The 23,697-nt window shown below is 45.0% G+C and overlaps 1 protein-coding gene across 18 annotated transcripts in view; it reads left to right on the plus strand.

Annotated features, from left to right (window-relative positions):
* The window catches only part of rap1gapa (RAP1 GTPase activating protein a), a 473,779-nt gene that overhangs the window by 418,125 nt on the left and 31,957 nt on the right, over positions 1-23,697 (plus strand). For 15 of the 18 annotated variants that reach the window (XM_063033337.1, XM_063033341.1, XM_063033326.1 and 12 more), the window contains 2 exons: positions 9,292-9,423; positions 21,724-21,801. The exons of 1 other annotated variant lie outside the window; for it this stretch is intronic. In XM_063033337.1, the coding sequence (XP_062889407.1) occupies positions 9,292-9,423; positions 21,724-21,801 (210 nt within the window). The remainder of the gene's footprint in view (positions 1-9,291; positions 9,424-21,723; positions 21,802-23,697) is intronic. 2 more of the 18 variants (XM_063033333.1, XM_063033330.1) reach the window with 2 other exon arrangements.

Raw genomic sequence — 23,697 nt, forward strand, 5'->3', positions numbered from 1 at the left:
TTTCCTCCGGGTGCTCCGGTTTCCTCCCACAGGCCAAAGACATACCAGTTAGTGGGCTAATGGGTCGTTGTAAATTGTCCCATGATTTGGCTAGGATTAAACTGGTGGCACAGCTCAAAGGGCCAGGAGGGCCTGGTCCACAAGGTGTCAACAAAGAAATAAAGCATTGTTCTAACTGCTGACCCAGTCTGGGAAAGGCTGTAGCAAAGAGAAGTTCTCCATCACTTCAGAATTTCACTGTTTAGAGGTTTAAACCCTGGGCTCCAGATCAAATCTAAAAGTTTTACAGAAAATCCCAGGGGTCAACAAAAGCTGTTTGTCAAAGCATCTTTGTGTAGAGTTGATGTTATCAGATCTCCAGCAGCTGCCTTCAGAGATGAGAGATTACGTTCTGTTGCCAGGCTCCCTGCCCTAATCTACTGCAGAAGGACTGTGCCACGGAGTGATAAAGTTCTTGTAATACTGCGGGTTGTTTTGTCTACTCCGAGCAGATGGGTCTCGTCGGCTCATCTCGGAAAAGGAAAACTCTGATTTCAGACCTCCCCGCCCATGGGGAAGGCTTCAGGAGTAAACCCTGTGGAAAAACGCAGCGCTGGAATCCCTTGGGCAGGTCTAGGTTGAGTTCAACACTGACTGGCAAGTCCTGCGACACTGCTGTTGCCAAACTGTATTGGTCTCTGTCATGCCTTTGGATCTATCAGCTGTGTGGAGAGGGGGCAGCCTGGTGTATGGGTAACACCTTCAACGGTTCAGCGATTTGATTTAGTATCAGAGAACATATACAGTATCAAACCTGAAATTCTTACTCTTCACAGACATCCACAAAACAAAAGAAAAGCCCTAAGAATAAATGACCAAAAAACGTTAGAACCTCAAAGTCCTCCTCCCCACGCACAAACAGCAGCAAAGCATTAACCCCCCACCTCTCCCCATCTGCCTCAGTGAAAAACATCAGCCCCCACCATTCACATGCAAAGTCCCCAAAGAAACCATAAGATATGGGAGCAGAATTAGGCCGTTTGGGTCATCGGGTCTGCTCCGCCGTTTCATCATGGCTGATCCAAATTTCCTCACAGCCCCAATCTGCCTTCCCCCGCCACATGTCCCTTTATACCCTAACCAATCAAGAATCTATCAACCTCTGCCTTAAATATCATAAAGACAGCCTCCACGGCTGCCTGTGGCAAAGAATTCCACAGATTCACCACTCTCTGGCTAAAGAATTTCCTCCCCATCTCTATTCTAAAAGGACTCCCCTCCAACTGAGGCTGTGCTCTTTGGTCCTAGACACTCTACATCCATTCTATGATATAGACTTCATCAAAAAAACACTGTTCATCCCAACCCTTTGACATCCCACAGGCTCTCTCTCCATATCACACTGCCCTGGCTTGTGTCTTATGTAAACAGCTGGAAGGCAACATCCATGATTGACCCCAACCAGCGGGGGCCTCAGTGTTTTGTCTACTCCTGTTTCTTTCATCAGGAGGTTGAGGATTGCCTGATGGAGTTATATAAGTTGGTAAGGTGCATGGACTGGATGTCTTTTTCCCAGGGAGGTTTCGGATCAGAGGCAAGGGATTAAAAGAGACATCAGGGCAGCTTCTTCACACAGAGAGTGCTGTGTATTTGGAATGAGCTGCCAGAAAGAGCGACTGAGGTGGGCGCATTGGCAACTTTTAAAAGCCATCTCCTTAAGTACATGGGTAGGAGAGGTTTAGAGGGCTACGGGCCAAACTTGGGCAGATGTGACAAGCTTGCTGGGTATGGATGAGGTGGGCCAAAGGGCTTGTTTCCGTGCTGTATGACTCTAGGAAATCCACTGTGGCTAATAGAGCAGGTCCGAGGATGAGGATCCTGTTGTGAGTGACTCACCGCAGTTGGGGCACTATGGTAGAGGAGCAATTAATATTACAGCTCGGGGAGTCGGAGTTCAGAGTTCAATTCTTACACTGCCTGTAAGGAGTTTGTATGTCTTCCCATGATACACATGGGTTTCCTTCAGCTGCTCCTGTTTCCTCCCACAGTCCAAAGCCGTACCGGTTAGTAGGTTAATTGGTCATTGATCTGCACCAAATTGCTAAATAAATAAACAACCTCCTGGCACCCCAAAGTTTTTCCAACATCTACAAAGCTGACGTCAGGATTATAATAGAGCAGTCTCCACTTGCTTGGAGTGAAAGCATCTCAAAAACTCTGAAGGGATTTGACACCATCCAGGCAAAGGCAACTGTTTAAGTCCACATATGTCGTTCCTTCATCATTGCAGAGTGTATCACCCTCAAAGCACATCATTGTTACTTACCTCGGTCATACTGACAGCACTGCACAGAACACCACCTCCTGTCCGTTCCCCACCATCCTGACGTTTTCCCAGGGCGGAAATGGCTACTGCAAGGGGGCATCATTTTAAGGAAGGAACAGAGGGGATGTTAGAGGTAGGAGAGTGGTGGGTGTGTAGAACATCCTGCCGGGGTGGTGGTAGAGGTAGATATGTACATTAAGAGCATTTAAGAAACTCTGAGATAGGTACATTGATGATAGAAAAGTGGAGGGCTATGTGAGAGGGAAGTGTTAGATTAATCTTAGAGTATGTTAAAAGATCAACAGAATGTTGTGTTCCGAAGGGCCTGTACTGTGTTGTCGTGCTCTCTGTTCAATGATTTGGAAATAAGTCCTGTAACTCCACACACTTTCAACACACCGACAACAATAACTCAGAAATGTTGCCCACCACTTCCTACAGTGTGGAGGCTTTAGAGGGGGTGCAGAGATTTACCAGGATGTTCCCTAGATTGGAGAGCATGTCTTATGAGGACATGTTCAGCGAGCTGGGGCTTTTCTCTTTGGAGTGACGGAGGATGAGAGGTCTCTTGATAGAGGTGTACAAGGTGATAAGAGACATAGATAGAGTGGACAGTCAGAGACTTTTTCCCCAGGATGGAAATGCCTAATCAAGTTAGCATAATTTTAAAGTGATTGGAGAATGTCAGAAATAGGTTTTTTTACACCGAGAGTGGTAGGTATAAGGACCATACTGCCTGGTGTGCTGATAGAGACAGATACATTAGGGACATTTAAGAGACTCGCAGATAGAGAAGACACATGGATGATAGTAAAATGGTGGGTATGTGGAAGGGAAGGGTTAGATTGATCTTGGAGTAGCTTAAAAGGTCAGCACAGCATTGTGGGCTGAAGGGCCTGTACTGTGCTGTATTTTTCAATGTCCTGTGTTTTACATTCAACAGTAATTAGAGATTAGTCATGAATATCAGCCTTGGCAGTCCCACCCACAGCTCAAGAAATTAATGAATTGAAAGTTTTTGATTAGATTGGGAGGCAGAGTGGAGATACGTCTCTACAAAGGAGGTGTAAGGTGCTCCTTCCCTCTGCTAGCCTGCAGGTCACCCTTGGGCAAAGTGTAGCACCTGTTTAGCCTCCGATCAGGGTCACGTGAAGCCATGGGAGCAGGTGGTAGATGGTCGTACGAGCAGCTGGTGCAGATCACAAGTCCTGGTTATGCGACCTCTGATGCCAGGCAGACGTTCTGATAATGGCTGGGGTCGGCTGTCTTGTAAAGACACTGCCCAAAAGAAGACAATGACAAACCACTGCTGTAGAACTGTTTGCCAAGAGCAATCACGGTCATGATCGCCCACATCATACGACGTGGCACATAATGACAATGATGATTCGATCAGCAGCAGAAGGACACTTTAAAATGTCAGTGCCAGTTCTCAGCCGCAGTTCAGTGCTTTCAGGTCTTTGATTGTTTGAGAAATCTCTGTGAAATTGGCAGCGGTTGAAGAGAAAAGGAGAGAACTCACGAAAGCCTGCTGACCATGTCCAGAGAGATGAAAAGAGAACGTTGACCTGTTGGTGAGATAGCGATTGGTTTCAATGAGGTTCTTTGATTAGTCTTGGTAGACCTCACTGAGATGTGAACTAGTTCATAAACACTATTAGTTCAAGAAGTTAGTGAAGCCTTTAATACACAGTTGCCTTTCTGAGGAATGTCCGGGGGTGATAGATAATGTGTCAGATATAAGGATCCTGGGATCAGTACAAGAAGACGGCCAGAACACTGAGCATGATAGAGGACTGAGCAAGAACAAATAAACAAACACATACTACCTTGATAATGAAGTGTATTGAACTTGAATTCACTATTTGACATGTAGATGAAAGGAAGTAGGAAACGTGTAGAGGCCAAGAGGTTGAGCTAATGAAAAGCTCCTTTCATTCCTCCTGGATAAACACGTTATGGTTGAAACTCAGCCTGCTCCCTGTGGGGCAAGTTGCACAGTGGGTAGAGCCGCGGCCCCACAACTCAGGCAAGATGGGTTTGATCCTGGCCTCCGCCGTTGTCTGTGTGTGTTCTCCCTGAGGCTGTAGGGATCTCCCACATCCACAATCACAATCAAAATCAGGTTTAATTTCTCTGGCATATGTTGTGAAATTTACTGTTTTCCTGCAGTAGTGCATTGCAATACATAATGATAAACAAACTGTGCATTTCAATAAGAAATATATTTTCAAAATTAAATTAAACAAATAGTGCAAAAAGAGAGCAACAAAAAGAAAAACAATATTGAGGGAGTGTTCATAGACTTGTTGTTCATGCCGAAATCTGATGGCAGAGGGGAGGAAGCTGTTCCTAAAATGGTGAGTGTGTGTCTTCAGGCTCCTGAGCCTCTGCCTTGATGGTTACAGTGAGAAGAGGGCAAGCCCTAGTGATGGGGGCCTTTAACAAAGGACGCCAGCTTTCTGAGCACTGTCTTTTGAAGATGTCCTCGTCACCGGGGAGGCTGGTGCCCACGGTGGAGCAGGCTGAGCTGACAGCTTTCTGCAGCTTTTCCTGATCGTCTGCAGCGGCCCCTCTGTAACACGTGGCGATGCAACTAGTTAGAATGTTCTCAATACTTCTCTCGAGATTTGTGAGAGTCTTCGGTGATGTTCCGAATCTCCTCAGACTCCTAATGAATAGAGGCGTGCAAGTTGGTGAGGTAGCAGGCCGCAGTAAATTGTCCCTCGCGTAAGGGTGAGGGGTAGAACCTTTGAGAGTATTAGGGAATGCCGAAGAATTTTAGAAAAGGAATAAAAGATTACTGTAGTTGGGTGGTTAGTGGTCAGCATGGGTCTCCTGGACTAGAGGGGCAGTTTCAATGCTGTACCACTCCAGGAGAATGAAGAATGAAAAATCTTTGCCTTTGATGGCTGGTGCATTGCAGTTGATGTGGTGTATTGCTGAAGTGGTGTATGTACCCAATAGGGTACATTCGATTGAAGCAGATGGAAGCCATCTGCTCCACGGTCATGTTCCTGCTGACCCAGAGAAGTGATTCAGATCAGTCGCATTAATCTGGATTAATCCCATTTCTCAGTTCTGGGTACATTGATCCTGTTGATCACTAACTGTACTTCCACTGCTTCACCAGGTGCTCTGGGAAGAATGTGAGGGTGGTTTTAGCTTTCCTCCACTTCATTAGTCAGTGAGTTCAGCCAGCTGACCAACTCCCCTCCAATCAAGCATGGCCTTAAACCGATGCCTCAGTAGCTTATCTCTCTGCTAAGAAGATCGATTTTCTATTTATGCAGTCTCAGACTCTAAAGATACATTGGTTAAACAAGCCCTAGGCCTTGACTGTGGGCAGTCCCAGCTTGGTCTCCAAGGTGGACAATCCTCACCTGGCCTGTAAGGTGGACAGTCCTCACCTGGCCTGTAAGGTGGACAGTCCTAGCCTGGCCTTTAGGATGGACAATCCTAGCCTGGTCTCTAAAGTGGACAATTTTCGTCTGGCCTGTAAGGTGGACAGTCCCAGCCTGGTCTGTAAGGTGGACAATCCTAGCCTGGCCTTTAGGATGGACAATCCTCACCTGGCCTGTAAGGTGGACAGTCCCAGCCTGGTCTCTAAGGTGGACAATCCCAGCCTGGTCTATAAGGTTGACAATCCCAGCCTGATCTGTAAGATGGACAGTCCCAGCCTGGTCTCTAAGGTGGGCAGTTCCAGCCTGGCCTTTAGGATGGACTGTCCCCTCCTGGTCTCTACGGTGGACAATCCTCTCCTGGCTAGTTCTCTCCTTGTGGCTACAACTTTCCAGCCCTGTAAACCTTCTCTGCACTCACTCCAGTGCCATGGGGTCCTTCCTAGTGACCAGAATGCTACGTTGTAGCAGTCCGGTCAGTGCCTGATGCCGTTCCAACACGAATGCCTATTCTTATGTACTGTTTTCTCCAATAATGCAAACTGCCCTGTGTGCCCCCTTAAACACTTTGTTCCTTTTACTCCTCAGTAAACACCAATGTCTTCCCTCACCTTGACTGCTCCTCTCCCCACAGACCCTCACTTCTCCTGATTAAACTGCACTTTTTCTTTCTAAATCCCTCTCCTGTCTTTCTGTTGGTCCAGGATATTTTAGGGGAGAGATTTTGGTGATAAAATATGCTCAGAATCTCACCAAAGGAACTTCAATCCAATTCAAGTTTAATTGCTCATGAATACAGTCAAACAAAACAACGTCACTCTGGTGCCAAGCTGCAACACCCTGTACCTACAGTCAGACACAGCACAAGGCACATACAGCACACCCTGTACCTACAGTCAGACACAGCACAAGGCACATACAGCACACCCTGTACCTACAGTCACACACAGCACAAGGCACATACAAAACACCCTGTACCTACACTCACACACAGCACAAGGCACATACAAAACACCCTGTACCTACAGTCACACAGAGCACAAGGCACATACAGCACACCCTGTACCTACACTCACACACAGCACAAGGCACATACAACACACCCTGTACCTACAGTCACACACAGCACAAGGCACATACAAAACACCCTGTACCTACACTCACACACAGCACAAGGCACATACAAAACACCCTGTACCTACAGTCACACACAGCACAAGGCACATACAGCACACCCTGTACCTACAGTCACACACAGCACAAGGCACATACAACACGTATCAGAAAGCAAGCACATATAAGGTATCAGTAAAATAGTCACAGAAAAACAAATCCAAGACTCTGATTCCATGAATGTTACAGTCAGAGTCCTACAAATTATATTACGACCAATCCATTATTACTGATAGGACAATCCATAATAAACATCCGGATATAATATTACAGGATAGACAAGAACAACTTGTTTAATAGATGTAGCCATTCCAAACACACACAACATACAGAAATCAATAACTGAAAAATACCAGAAATATGCTGAATTAAAAGAGGGAATTGAAAGACTTTGGAACATGAACTAGGGTATACGTTGTCCCAATAGTAATAACTACAACTGGTGTCATCCCAAGTCACTATACAGTAGCATTAAACAATTAGACCTGCAGAGCAATATCTATGTAAATCTTCAGAAAACCACACAAAAAAAACACCAATAAAATAGTCTGAAAGTTCTTATCAGTTGAGAGATGAGTGTGCTTGGCTCTGTGTGTACCTCTGGTGGTACCAGCTGGAGCTGAGAAAAAGTAAAAATATAATAATAATAATAAGTAAACAATAAATATTAAGTTGTAGAGGCCTTAAAAGTGATTCCATTGTTTGTGGGAACAATTCAGTAATGGTGTTAGTGAGGTTATCCCCTCTGGTTCAAGAGCCAGACGGTTGAGGGGTAATAACTGTTCCAGAAGCCGGGAACATTCTTCCTGAAGGCTGCAATGGGAAGAGAGCATGGCCTGGTGGTGGGATCCTTAATGATGGTTGCTGCTTTCCTGTGACAACGCCTGAAGTATCACCATCTCGGACAGATCAGCCAGCCAGTTTAAAAAGAGTCGTTCAGATGGGAGCAGATAGCGAGAGGTTAACTAGGTGATATTAAAATTAGTGGTATGTAGACTCTGAGGATAGTTACTAGAATTAGAGTGGGATTTTGATCAGCTGGGTAAACAGATTGAGGAATAATAAAGGATTCAGTCTCAGAATGTCCAGTTAGAACAGAAATAAGGATTTCTTTAGACAGAGGTTAGTGAATCTGTGGAACTCTTGGCTGTGGAGGCCAAGTCATTGGGTATATTTAAAGGAAAGTTTGATGTGTCCTTGATTAGTCAGGGTGTCAAAGGGTATGGGGGGAAGGCATAAGAACCGGGTTGAGAGGGGTAATAAATCAGCCATGGCTTGATGGGCCGACTGGCCTCATTTGGCTCCTGAGTCTTATGGTCTAAATGGACTTTAATTCAGATTTAAGTGCAAGGTGTTGGATTTTGGAAAGTCAAGTCAAAGAAGGACTTTCACAGCATCCTGAGGAGTGCTGTTGTACAGAGGGACCTTGCACTATAAGTATATTGTTTGATGAAAGTGGGGTCACAGGTAGTCAGGGACAGAAGGCTTTTGGCTGCACTGGCCTTCAGTCAGGGCACTGAGTTTGGAATTGTACAAGATACTGGTGGGACCACACTTTGAGTATGGTGTTAGGTTTTGTTTGTCCCATTATAGGAAAGATGTTATTAAACAGGAAAGATTTAGAGGGATGTTGCCTGGATTCAAGGGGCAGTGTTATAGGGAGAGGTCAGACAGGCTAAGTCTTTATTCATTGGAGCATAGAGCACTGATCTTATAGAAGTGTATAACATTATGAGAGGCATAGGTAGAATGAATTCACACAGGTCTTACTCCCAGAGTGGGCAGGGGGGAGGCTTGAACCAGCAGGGCATAGGTTAGAAGAATTAAGAGGTCCTGAAGGACAGTAGTTTTAACCAGACAGGAATTAACTGCCAGAGGAAGTGCAAGTCCAATAACAACGTCTAAAAAAACATCAGATGGGTCCATAGACTGGAAAGGTTTCTAGAGAATCCAGCCTCACAATACAAGGATGTCCCTTTAGAACAGAGACAAGGAGGAATTTCTTTAGCCAGAGAGTGGTGAATCTGTGGAATTCATTGCTACAGAGGGCTGTGGAGGCCAAGTCATTGAGTATATTTAAAGCAGAGGTTGATCAGTCAGGGTGTCAAAGCTTACGGGGAGAAGGCAGGAGAATGAGGTTAAGAGGGAAAATAAATCAGCCATGATGGAATGGTAGAGCAGATTTGATGGGGCAAATGGCCTAATTCTGCTCCTGTGTCTTATGGTTTTATGGAAATGGGTGAAATGTGGGCAAATGGGACTTTAATGAGATGGACATTGGTTGGCATTGACCAGTTGGGCTGAAGGGCCTGTTTGACTCTAAATGGGTTGCTTGTTCTCTGACTGCTGATACCCACTTTGATTTAATTCCACAAAACGAGACGCGTGACTGATTAAACCTTTTTTATTCAGCGGGTGATTAGAAGTCGAAGCCAATCGATGGATGCCATGGGTCTCAGCAGTAAGAAACAGAACACTGTCTCTTCGAGTCACAGTGCCAGTCTTACCCAGACCGCAGGAGAAACCATCAGAGCCCCTGCCATTGTAAGTATCAGCCCCTATCAGACAGTGACATCGAAAGGCACAAGTACCGAAATCAACAGCTTTGAGAACTCACATCTGTCAATCTCGGAGTGCCACGGTAGCATGGCGGTTAGCGTGACGCTACTATGGCTCGGGGCGTCAGAGTTCAGAGTTCAATCCCAGCGTTCTCTCTGAGGAGACTCTGTACGTCCTCCCCGTGCAATGTGTGGGTTTTCTCCAGGGCCTCTGGTTTCCTCCCACATTCTAGAGACGTACCAGGTAGGTTAATTGGTCGTTGTAAATTGTCCTCTGAAGGTTAAATCAGAGTTGCTGGGTGGTGTGGCTCGAAGGGCCAGAAGGGCCTATTCGGCCCTTTAATCGTTCTTTACCGAGTGAAAGAGACACATTCAGGCCGGCGACACGTGTAAAGCAGAACCTCTCTTGAACCAGTTAGCCACACCACACAGTATCACGTGCTTCGGTGTAAAGTGGCAAGAGGCTTGGGAAGTATTGAAGGGCGCCACGGCAGCGTTGCGTTTGGCACAACACTGTTACAGCTCAGGGCGTTCCGGGGTTCCGTGTTCAATTCCAACCCCGTCTGTAAGGAGTCTGTGCTGTGTGTTCTCCCCGTGAGTGCGCGCGTCGCCTCTGGGTGCTCCGGTTTCCTCCAGTTGGCGGGTTAATTGGTCATTGCAAATCGTCCCAGGTTAACTCGGTGGGTCGCTGGGGTGTAGGGCCTGTTCCACGCTGTAACTTTCTAAATAAATAATTCACTAATCCTGTACGAGTTCGAAATGAAAATCATTTATGATTTCATAAAGCAGTTAATACTTCCTCAGCAACAACATTATTGATCCCAATTCTGAATCTGGGAGGTTTTTGCTACCAATCTATTGATTTTATATGATTATATAGTAAACACTGAGTCTTGCAATGTCAACAGGAATCTATTAAGCCATCCATCTTTATACATTTTACTTAGGATGAAAAATGGTAACTAATTTCTTCTGAATATTCCTGTATTTGGAAAGTTAAATCCGGGTGGGACTTTCACGGTGAATGGTGGGACCCAAGGCAGTACAGAAAGGACTCGCATGCTTCACTGAATGTGGAGTCACAGAAGCCAGGGTCTTGTAGAAGTGTTTCACTATTCTGGCCTACATCGTTCAGGGTACTGTACTGAGTATCAGAGTCGGGAGGTCATGCTGCGGTTATACAGGACACTGCCGAAGCCAAACTTGGAGTATTGTGTTCAGTTTTGCTTGCCCTGCATTACAATAATGTTATTAAGCGGGGAAGAGTGGAGATAAGATTTCAGAATCAGATTTAGTATCACCAGCATATGCTGAGAAATTTGTTCACTTTGTGCTAGCAGTACAATGCGATATAAAATAACAGAAAAAAGACTGTGAATTACAGTAAGTATCAATATATTGAATAGTTAAATTAAATAAGTAGTGCAAAAACAGAAATAAAGAAAGTAATGAGGTAGATTTACAAAGACGTTGCCAGGGAGTTATAGGGAGACAATGGACAGACTAGGGCTTTATTTCTTTGAGATTAGGAGACTGAGAGAGGTGTATAAAATCATGAGGGGCATAGTTAGAGTGAATGCACTCATTTCTCCTCTCTCCACCCCTAGGGCTTTGAGGAATCAAGAACCAGAAGACATAGCTTTAAGCTGAGTGGGAAAAAATTAATAGGAACTTGAGGGGCAACACCTTTCTACAAAGTGTGATATATGTCACTCTTCTTATAAAGACACTGCCCAGAAGGCAGTGGCAAACCACTTCTGTAGAAAAATTTGCCAAGAATAATCATCATCAAATACTGTGATCGCCCATGTCTTGCAACATGGCACTTAATGTATGTGGAACGATCTTCCAGATGAAGTCGTTGAGGCAGGTACAATAACAAATTTTAAAAGACAGTGGACAATTATATGGATTGGAGCAGATTAGAAGGTTATAAGCCAAACCTGTCAAATGGGATAGACTTTAATGGGACATCTTGGTCAGTATGGACCTGTATAACTCTAGGACTTCATAGAGAGCTTAGCTCTTTACTGAAAATCTTTTACATTTCATATTGGGTTGTGGAGACACAAGAACAAAAAGTATTGTCGTTTCATACCCAGTACTTAATTAGTGAGTTGTGTTAAGCCCATCACCCCTACTACAGGCATAGGCCACGAATAGCAGCTCTCCAGAGTCCTCTATCCTGGGCCAGTCTTCCTTGTTGCCTCCAGGTGTAGCCTTGGTGAATCCTTCCTCTCCCTGGGACGAGGTTGTTTCTGTAGTTAGGTTTTGATGGGATGAGGTTGCGAGCCACGTGCCCAACCCTCCTCCTTTCTCGGCTGGCTTGGGACTGCCCATGGTGGAGTTACCTAATTACTGCTGTCTGTTTAACTCACTTAGCAGGCTAGGTATCCGGTGCAAGATGGGGCCACTCTTGAGGAACTGCTTACAACTCTGCAAGGGCACAGAAGAAGGAGAGAACAGATGCTCCTAATTGGTCAGCTCTCCTGGAGTTTTATTCCCCTCCACAGATGCTGCTGGATCTGCTGAGGTCCTCCAGCATTCTGTGTGAATTCCTCTGGATTTCCAGCCAGATGAAGAGGCTCAGTCCGAAATGTCAACTGTTTATTCCTTTCCATACTTGCTGCCTAACCTGCTGAATTCTTCCAAACCTAAGCGGGTTTAACTCGATGGATGAAGAGAGGGTATTTACATATAGTGGCCAAAATCAACATCGAAACTAAAAGCTGGCCCATCCATAAGTCCACCAGATGTAACCCTAACTCTTCTGCTATTCCTCCTCCTCCTCCCCCACTTTCTTATTCTGTCTTCTTCCCCCTTCCCCTCCAGTCCTGATGAAGGGTCTTGGCCTGAAACGTCAACTGTTTATTCCTCTCCATGGACGCTGCCTGGCCTGCTGAGTATCTTGTGTGTGTTGCTCTGGATCTACAGAAATCTCTTGTGTTTATGGTCTGAAATCCTCCTGTACTGTCACATTCACCTCGGTTCCTCTTGCTCTGGGTGAACCATTCATTCTCCACCATATTGTCGGTCTGTTCTGGAAGTTTCCTGGGGAGAGATGTGTGTTTTGCAAAATTCCTTGAACATGTGAATTCAGGATCTTGAGAGTTGGCATGTTGCGGTGGTTTGGGAACTGATCTTGGTCTGGGATGGTTAGAGGTTAAACATTGCTGAGTGATTGGCTCACCTGGCTTCCCCTATTACCTTCTAGCTGTCCTCCTCCTTCCACCCCTCAACCTTCTTATTCTGGCTTCTTCCCCCTTCTTTTCCAGTCCTGATGAAGGGTCTTGGCCCAAAACCTTGACAATTTATTCCCCTCCATAGATATTGTCTGACCTGTTGAGTTTCTCCAGCATTTTGAGTGTGTTTCTTTGGACTTCCAACATCTGCAGAACCTCTTCTGTTTGTGAATGATTGCTATTGACAGGAAGACAGCATGAATGGAAAGAAAGGACATGCATCTAATTTCATGATGAGGTGTGGTTGCCAGAAGGATTGGGATAAACCGTCCCTATAATCTAGAGGACAGGCTGATAGCCCTTCCAGGTGAGGCACAGTTTCACCTGCACCTCTTTCTACCTGGTCTACCTTATCCAGCGGTTATGATGTGACCTCGTCCAGAAGCAGCCCAACTCTGTAAAGGCTGGTCACATCGAACTTCCAGTACGTGCCATTTCAATTCTCTTTCTACCTCCCACTGCAACCTGTCTGTTCTCTGCCTTCTCCATGGCTACAGAGAGGCATTTGTCATCTTACACTTGGTCCGAACCATGAATGTTCCGTTGGCAGGTAATTCAACCCCTCCCCGAGTGTTAGACCACAAGATATAGAAATAGAATTAGGCTACTTGACCCATCAAGTCTGCTGTGCCATTCCATCATGGCTAATTTATTATCCCTCTGAACCCCATTCTCCAGACTAATCAGGAACCTATCAAACTCCACGGGTGGTGGGGTGGAGACACATCTCTACCAAAGGAGGTGTAAAGAGCTCCTTCCCTTTGCTACCCTGCAGGTCACCCTTGGGCAAGGTGTAGCACCTACTTAGCCCCCCAGTAAGTGTCATGGGAGCAGGTGGTGGATGGTCATATGAGCAGCCGGTGCATATTACAAGTCCTGGTTATGTGACCACTGACGCCAGGCAGACAACCTGTGAAGAGTATTGATAATGGCTGGGGTCACCCGTCTTGTAAAGACTCTGCCCAGAAGGCAGCAATGGCAAACCACTTCTGTGGAAAAATTTGCCAAGAACAATCATGATCGTGGAAAGACCATGATTGCCCACGCTATGTGATTTGGCATATAATGACGATGATGATCAACCTCCTCTTTAAATACACCCAATGTGTTGGCCTCCGCAGCTGTCTGTGCCAATGAATTCTGCAGATTTACTACCCTCTGGCTAAAGAAATTCCTCCTCATCTCTATTCTAAATGGATGTCCCTCTATTCTAAGGCCATGCCCTCTGGTCCAATACTACCCCACTAAAGGAAACATCCTCTCCACATCCACCCTATCTCGGCTTTTCAATATTCGGTGGGTTTCAATGAGATCCGCTCTCATTCTTCTAAACTCCAGCGAATACAGGTCCAGAGCTATCAAACACTCCTCGTACATTAACCCTTTCATTCCTGGGAACTCTCATGAACTTATTCTGGAACATTTCCAATGCCAGGATGTCCTTTCTTTGATAGGGAACTCAAAGATGTTCAGAAAACTCCAAATGTGATTTGACCAATGCCTTATGAAACCTCAGCGTTACACTCACCCGTCCACCATGATGTCTTGTAGCTTTGTCCACCTCTCCCTTCTTCTCCCTCTCCACCTGGCTCCATCTGCCTATCAGCTCCACCCCATCTGGTTTCATCCATCCCCTTGCACCATCTGCTCAACCCCCCCACCAGCCCCTCACAATGCTATATATCTCAATCTATGGATTTTGACCAGACCCAGTCCAATCAAGAGGCAAGTTGACAAATTCTCCCACCGTTCCCTACCTCACAAGGAAATCAAAGGGTTAATGTATAAGGAGTGTTTGATAGCTCTGGGCCTGTACTCGCTGGAGTTCTGAAGAATGAGAGGGGGATCTCATTTAAACCTTCCAAATATTGAAAGGCCTAGATTGATTCGATGTGGGGAGGATGTTTCCTTTAGTGAAGAAGTCTAGGACCAGAAGGCACAGCATTAGAATAGGAGGATGTTATTTAGAACAGAGATGACAAGGAATTTTTTTAGCCAGAAGGTGGTGAATCTGTGGAATTCATTGCCACAGACAGCTGTGGAGGGCAAGTCATTGGGTACACTTAAAGTTGAGGTTGATAGTTTCTTGCCTAGTTGGGGTGTCCAAGGTTACGGAGAGAATGGGATTGAGAGGGAAAATGGGTCAACCATGATGGAATGGTGGGAGAGACTCGATGGGCCGAATAACCTAATTCTGCTCCTTTGTCTTATGTTGTAGTTCAGAATATATGAAAGAAGAAAAAAATCCAGAGCTGAATTCTAAGTAATGGAAGACACTGGACTAGGGCTGGTTCAGTCTTCTTTCCTTGAAAGAATGAGTGTTTAGTTTAAGAGTCATGTGAAGTATAGCGATTATAATTGTAAACAATTCAGGAGCCAACTGGTCCAATTTCTTTCAATTTCCACTCTTGTGTTCTTGCTGTGAAGGAAAGAGTTGGAAATGTCTTCCTTCCTAAACCAGATGGACAATCTATGAGAGTGTCACAGCCGTGCATGAGCTCAGTAAGCTGTGTTGGTGATGACAATCTAGAGAAAACATTGAAATCATGTAGTCTTCACATGAAAACATAGAACAGAACAGGACTGGTCCTTCAGAACATAGAACATACAACAGTATAGCACGGGAACAGGTTCTTCAACCCACTGTGTTTTGGTAAACCAATTAAGTTAATAACCAAACGTCCAACTAAAATAATCTCCTCTGCCTACACAGTGTCCATATTCTTCTTTTCCCTCACATTGATGTGCCTATCTAAACACCTCTTAAGAGTCTCTACCTCTACCATCACCCCAGGCAGCGCATTCCAGGCGCACACCACTCTGTGTAAAAAAAAAACTTGCTCCTCACATCTCCTTTCAACTTACCCCCTCTCACCTTAAATGCATGTCCTCTGATATTAGACATTTTGAAGTTCAAAGTATATTTTACAACCTTGAGATTTGTCTCCTTACAGGCAGCCACAAAACAAGAAACCCAATGTGCAGAGAGAAAGAAAACAAAAACATGTTGTGAAAATAGTAAAAGTAAGGAAATAGCGTTTAGAATGAAAGGGAGTCTTTAGAGATGAAGACTTGAGCAGGCCACAGCCACAGCTTCAGCACGATGCAACAAGCAGAACTGACCCGACCCTCGCCTCTGGTCCCAACATTCTGCCTTTCCAATCCATCTGGGAAACGATACTGTCTGTCTACTCTATCTATGGTTCTCATAATCTTATAAACCTCAATCAGATCTCCCCTCAGCCCACGGCGCTCCAGAGGAGACAACTCAAGTTCATTCCGCCTCCCATTATAGCACGTGCCCTTCCGTAATCCTTTACATTTATTTTTGTTGTTCCTCCCACTGAGGTGTAGGGAAGTCGTGAGGTACAGGGGAAGTCAAGTTACCTCAACACCAGCTGAGTGCACCAGAGGAGGGAGATCTGAAATATTGGGACAGGTTTCTCCAGTTCAGAGTCATCAGTAGAATGACGTGTGAGGAAAATTGCTCTTCCAGCTGTGAATTAGAAACTTCTCAGTGTCTGTCCTAAAATCAAACTCTACAGTTCAAAACTTGCCTGAGAGTGAAACGATGAAATCAGTCAGATTACTCCCCAAGTGCAGACACACGAGATTCTGCAGATGCTGGGAAAGCTGGAGGTTGGGATTCTAAACTGGAGACAAGCCAGCTTTGATTGTATCAGTAAAGTATCTGGCAAGTGTGGATCGTGACGGACTGTTTTCTGGCAAAGATGTACTTAGTAAGTGTGGGGCCTTCAAAAGTAAAATTTTGAGAGTACAAAACTTGTATGTACCTGTCAGAATAAAAGGTAAAAATAACAGGTCTAGAGAACCTTGGTTTTCAAAAGATATGAGGCCCTAGTTAAGAAAAAAAAAGGAGGTGTATTGCAAGTATGGGCAGGTAGGAACAAATTAGGTACCTTAGCAGTATAAGAAATCCAAGAAAACACTTAATGAAATCATGAGGGCTAAAAGAAATCATGAGGCAAGATGAAGTGGACGAGTTGAAGGAAGATCCTAGGGAATGTTCAGATATGTTAAAAGCAAAAGGATTGCAAGGGACAACATTGGTCCTCTGGAAGATCAGAATGGTAATCCACACATGGAGCCAAAAGAGGTGGGGGTGGTCTTAAATAGATATTTTGCAGCTGTATTTACTCAGAAGACAGACACAGACTCTATAGAAGTGAGGCAAAGTGGCAGTGAGGTCATGGTCCCTGTACAGATTATAGAGGAGGGACTTGCTGACTTGAGGCAAATTAGGGTGGATGAATCCCCAGAGCCTGACCAAATGTTCCCTCGGACCCTGTGGGGGGGCAGGTGCACAAATTGTAGGGGCCATAGCAGAGATATTTATATCATCCTTAGCAACAGGTGCATTACCAGAGGATTGGAGGATAGCCAATATTGTTCTGCTTTTTAACTAAGGCTCTTAACCAGGAAATTATAGGCCGGTGAATCTGACATCAGTAGTGGGAAAGTTGTTAGAAGTATTCGACCGGATATACGTGTATTTGGATGGACATGGACTGATTAGGATAGTCAGTATGGCTTCGTGCATGGTAAGTCATGTCTAACCAACCTTACAGAGTTTTTTGAGGAAGTTACCAGGAAAGTTGAGGAAGGCAAGGCAGTGGATGTTATCTACATGGACTTTAGCAAAGCATTTGACGAGTTCCCGCTTGGGAAGTTGGTCAAGAAGGTTCAGCCGCTCGGAATGAGGTAGTAAATTGGATTAGACATTGGCTTTGTCAGAGAAGCCACAGAGTGATAGTAGATGGTTGCCTCTCTGACTGGAGGCCTGTGACTAGTGGTGTGCCAGAGGGATCAGTGCTGAGTCCTTTGTTGTTTGTCATCTATATCAGTGATCTGGATGGTAATGTGGTTAACTGGATCAGCAAATTTGTGATGACAATAAGATTGGTGTAGTGGACGGCGAGGAAGGCTATCATAGAAACATAGAAAATAGGTGCAGGAGTAGGCCATTCGGCCCTTCGAGCCTGCACCGCCATTTATTATGATCATGGCTGATCATCCAACTCAGAACCCTGCACCAGCCTTCCCTCCATACCCCCTGACCCCTGTAGCCACAAGGGCCATATCTAACTCCCTCTTAAATATAGCCAATGAACTGGCCTCAACTGTTTCCTGTGGCAGAGAATTCCACAGATTCACCACTCTCTGTGTGAAGAAGTTTTTCCTAATCTCGGTCCTAAAAGGCTTCCCCTCTATCCTCAAACTGTGGCTCCTCGTTCTGGACTTCCCCAACATCGGGAACAATCTTCCTGCATCTAGCCTGTCCAATTCCTTTAGGATTTTATACGTTTCAATCAGATCCCCCCCTCAATCTTCTAAATTCCAACGAGTACAAGCCCAGTTCATCCAGTCTTTCTTCATATGAAAGTCCTGCCATCCCAGGAATCAATCTGGTGAACCTTCTTTGTACTCCCTCTATGGCAAGGATGTCTTTCCTCAGATTAGGGGACCAAAACTGCACACAATACTCCAGGTGTGGTCTCACCAAGGCCTTGTACAACTGCAGTAGTACCTCCCTGCTCCTGTACTCGAATCCTCTCGCTATAAATGCCAGCATACCATTCGCCTTTTTCACCGCCTGCTGTACCTGCATGCCCACTTTCAATGACTGGTGTATAATGACACCCAGGTCTCGTTGCACCTCCCCTTTTCCTAATCGGCCACCATTCAGATAATAATCTGTTTTCCTATTTTTGCCACCAAAGTGGATAACTTCACATTTATCCACATTAAATTGCATCTGCCATGAATTTGCCCACTCACCTAACCTATCCAAGTCACCCTGCATCCTCTTAGCATCCTCCTCACAGCTAACACTGCCACCCAGCTTCGTGTCATCCGCAAACTTGGAGATGCTGCATTTAATTCCCTCATCCAAGTCATTAATATATATTGTAAACAACTGGGGTCCCAGCACTGAGCCTTGCAGTACTCCACTAGTCACTGCATGGCTTGCAGTGGGATCTGGACCAGCTGGGAAAATGGGCTGAAGTATGGCAGATGGAATTTAATGCAGACAAGTACGAGACATTGAACTTTGATAGGGTCAACTAGGGAAGGTCTTACACAGTGAACAGTGGGGCACTGAGGAGTGTGGTAGAATAAAGGGATCTGGGAATACAGGTCCATAATTCAGTAAAAGAGGTGTCACAGGTAGACAGAGTCATAAAGGAAGCTGTTGGCACATTGGCCTTCATAAATCAAAGTACTGAGTACAGGAGATAGGATGTTATGTTGAAGTTGTATAAGATGTTGGTGAGGTCTAATTTGTTGTACTGTGTGCAGTGTTTGTCATCTACCTACGGGAAAGGTGTAAATAAGGTTGAAAGAGCACATTAAAAAAAATTACAAGGATGTTGTCAGCTCTGGAGGGTCTGAGTTAGATGGAAAGATTGAATAGGCTTGGACATTATTCCTGGGAGCGTAGAAGATTGAGGAGAGATTTGATAGAGGAATACAAAATTATGAGGGGTATAGATCGGGTAAATGCAAACTGAGGTTGGGTGGGACAACACCTAGAGGTTATGGGTTAAGGGTGAAAGGTGAAAAGTTTAAGGGGAACTTGAGGGGTTAGGGTTAGGGATAGGTACATGGATGGTAGATGTATGGAGGGCTATGGGAGTAGGTCAATTTAAATGGTTCAGCACAGACTAGATAGGCTGAAGGGCCTGTTTCTGTGCTGTATTTTTCTACGACTGCATGAATCTATAACTCAGCAGGTAAGCAGTAGCAAATACTTACTTACTAATGTCCATCACTCCTACTGGGGCACAGGCCGCCAGCAGCTGCTCACCAGAGTCCTCTCTCCTGGGCCAGTCTTTCTCGTTGTCTCCAGGTATAGCCCATCTTGGTGTATCCTTCCTCTCCCAGGGATGAGGTCTTTGGAGCTTCTGTTGGCATTTCTGTAGTTCTGTGTTTTTTATGAGAGGAGGTTACTAGCCCCATTCCCAAGCCTCCTCTTTTCGCAGCCGGGCTTGGGACAGTCCATGCCGAAGCTGGAGATCCAGAGTAACACAGACAAAATGCTGGAGGAACTCAGCAGGTCCAGATAGCACCTAGGGAGGGGAATAAATCGTCATTGCTTTAGGGCTGAGACCTGATGAAGCAAGACAAGATTGTTGTGTGTGTTGCTCCCCAAGTGTAAGTTGGGGAGAGACTACACACCACTGTTTCTTCGGGACACCTGTCCCGAAAGAGAAGTTCCACTCGTCACCTGTTGGCTCTTCAGTGCGTTATCATCATTACAGGGCATTTGTTCTCTGCACAGTTGATTCAGATTCAGGTTTATCATCACTGACATACGTCATGAAATATGTTGTTGATAATAAACCTGATTCTGATTCTACTGAAAGTAAGTGAATAGAACGTACAGGCCCTTCAGCCCACAATGTTGTGCTGACCTTTTAACCTACTCTGAGCAATCTAACCCTTCCCTTCCACATAACCCTCCATTTTTCTATCATCCATGTACCTGTCTAAGAATCTCTTAAATGTCCCTGATATATTTGCCTCTACCACCACCCCTGGATATGCACTCTGCATACCTTCTCTGTTAAAATAAAACTACTCTGACTACCCCCCCACCCAATTCCACTTAAAGTTACACCCCCTCATGTTAGCCATTTCCATCATTGACTGTCCACTCTATCAATGCCTCTAATCATCTTGTACGTCTCTATCCACTCACCTCACACCCTCCTTCACTCCCCAGCTCACTCAACCTGTCCTCATAAAACATGCTCTCTAATCCAGACAGCATCCTGGGAATGCTCCTCTGGACCCTCTCTAAAGCTTCCATGACCCTCCTATAATGAAGCAACCATTTTATAATGTCTTTGCTATACTGACAAGTGGGCGTAGTGCAGGGTATTCATGGACTCCTGCGGAATCAGTTCTTGCTGCCTCTTGCCAAGTGACAAGTGGAGACCTTTGCGTTTCCCTGGAGTGGTTTCATACCATCTCTACGCGACCACGGAGCACTGACAGTGTCAGCCTGGATTAAGTGCCTTTGCGATCCTGAGGTTCGGAAGTCAAAAATGATGCATAAGACTTCTTGTTGCTATCATTTAACTAAGTGTTACAAGAACAAAGAGAGGGAACAAAGAACAAATACTCACTACCACTGAATCATTAACATCGTTTCAATGACAACAATTAACCTATCAAATACCACATTCAAGATTTTAAAAAATAACTCTGACATTCACCCTATACTTTCCTCTGATCACCTTCAAATTATGCCCCTCATACTAGCCATTCCCACCCTGGGTGACAGTCTCTGGCTGTCCACTCCCTCTATGCCTCTTACCATCTGTTAAGAATTTAAAAAAACTCTAATTTTTAAGAAGAACTAAAGGTGTTTCTGTCAGATTTGTATTGAATATACACTCCTCCTCTACCTAATGAGGTGGCCACTGAGTGTGTGTTCATGGTCGTCTGCTGCTGTAGCCCATCCACTTCAAGATTCACCATGTTGTGGATTGGGAGATGCTCCTCTGCGCAGCACTGATGTAATACGTGGTTATTTGAGATACTGTCAGTTTGCACCAGACTGGCCATTCTCCTCTAGCCTCTCTCATTAACCAGGGCACAGAGTGTAAAAGCCTTGTGTGCAGTCCCCCAACACCAGATTCATTCCCTTCTTTGGGTGAATTTAATTCCTTGCCCTGTTATTTTCACATCACAGCTTCATTCCTGTTCATCATCATAAGTGGTATTGTGAGAAATCTCCACGTGTTTCATTTTGTGCAACACACACAAACGCTGGAGGAGCTCAGCAGGTCAGGCAGCATCTATGGAAATGAATAAGCAGCCGACATTTTGGGCTGAGACACTTCACCGATCCTGATGAAGGGTGTCGGCCCAAAACGTTGACTGTTTATTCGTTTCCATAGATGCTGCCTGACCTGCTGAGTTCCTCCAGCGTTTGTGTGTGTTGCTCTGGATTTCCAGCACTTGCAGAATCTCTTGTGTTTATGTTTCATTTTGTGTTTTCTGCTTTTCCTCAGTCATTACTTGTGCCCGGGAAAAGTCCCAGTAAGCATGGACGTCGAGGCAGTGCGATAGGCATAGGAACAATAGAAGAGGTTTCTGTTTTAAACTCACTTTCTTCTCTCTGATTCAATCCTGCTCCTCTTGTGACAATCATTGCATGGTCCTTGATTTCCAAATACTGCATGTCTCTGCACCTTCTACAAGAACAAGTTGCTTTCGGTTGTTTAGAAATGCTCCGTCACGAAATTATATTCAAAGCATCTCTTCCTACTTTGCCTCACTTGATCTTACAGCTCGCTATCAAATGCTGTGTGGAAAATAAGCAAGGATTTACAAAATAGAAGCATTAGATGCAGGATGTAAAATCAGATCTACGGCAGTTAGAACAGATGCCTTGAAAATATGATTTGGGTTAATGGTCGTGGGCACATTAATTACAAACAATTTGATCTGTGCATGACCTAATCTCAATAAAATATCAATTTTAATGAGTTATGGACCTGGTAAGTAATCAGTATGAGATGTTCCGATATACTGTTCAGGTTTTAGTAAAAAATTTGCTAAACTATTGTTCACAGTAGTTGGGGCTAGTGTTGGATTCTGATATTTTTAATCCAAGGTTCTTTCAGAAGTCAAGAAAGGCATAGAAAACTTGTTGCTTCATGATCATTTTATTAAGTGCTAATAGAACAGAGAAATATTGAAAGCGATGGTAACAGGAGCAGAAGGCAAAACAAAGAGACTAAGGTGGAGCTGCCTTGTGGTCGGCTATTTTTATACCCCTGGATAAGAAAAATTCCATTCAAATTCATAGATAAAAGTCAACCAATGAGAAAGCACTTAATAAAATAATGCAGCGCCTGGAGAAGCTTCCAAAATCATACCAATGTAACCATACACTGAACAATTGCACATACATACTGTGACCACTAGGAAGCATAGTGAGCAATTACTTGTATATAAGTAATTATATACAATACACGCAGATAATTAATTGTTAAACTGCAAAGAAAATGGCAATTAAACAGTCAGATCCAACACTAGCCAGTGAGTGTGATGGTATCTAGCCTAAGTACTCTGGATTTCTGGCAAAGAAGGTCTGATGCACAGGTACATGGTATTCCATTTTCCTGTGGTCAGGGAATGTTCATTGAGCCTGGTCCCTGATCTGGGAACATCTCCCTGGATTCACCTCTCGTCTCCCTGTGTCTGCCTGCAGTGATTGTTAATCTAGTGCCTACAGGAACAGTGAACAGCTCACTGTCTCCACCAGTGCCCTAGAGACACTCTCTCATTGCTCCCCTCTGAGGTCTCTGCTGTTCTCTGATTGTCAGCTTGTCCTCCTTCCCCGTTCTCCCACGCCTACAACTTCTTGTTCTAGCTTGTTCCCCCTTCCCTTCCCGTTCTGTTGAAGGGACTTGGCCTGAAACATCGACTGTCCATTTCTCTCTGCAGATGCTGTTCCTCCAGCATTGTGCGGGTTTTGCACCAGATTTCTCCTCCCCCTTCTCCCTGTTTCCATTTCCCATTTTGGTGCCCTCTTATCCTTTCTCTTCTCACCTGCGCATCACCTCCCTCTGTTGTCCCTCCTCCTTCCCTTTCTTCCATGGTCCACGGTCCTCTCCTATCAGATTCTTTTTTTCTTCAGCCCTTTACCCCTTCCACCTATCCCCTCCCAGCTTCTTACTTCAGCCCTCTCCCCCAGCCACCCAACTTCTCGCTCACCTGGTCTCACCTATCACCTGCCAGCTTGTCCTCCTTCCCCTTCCCCACCTTCTTATTCTGGTTTCTTCCCCTTTACTTTCCAGTCCTGATGAAGGGTCTCGGCCCAAAATGTTGACTGTTTATTCCCCTCCGTTAATGCTGCTTGACCTGCTGAGTTCCTCCAGCATTGTGTGTGTTTTGCTTTGGATTTCCTGCATCTACAGAAACCTGTTGTGGTCTTGATTACAGGCACACTAGGTCGGTAATTTGCTGACACCAAGACC

This window comes from Mobula hypostoma, chromosome 25 (genome assembly GCF_963921235.1).
Source record: "Mobula hypostoma chromosome 25, sMobHyp1.1, whole genome shotgun sequence".
Classification (NCBI taxonomy): Eukaryota; Metazoa; Chordata; class Chondrichthyes; order Myliobatiformes; family Myliobatidae; genus Mobula; species Mobula hypostoma.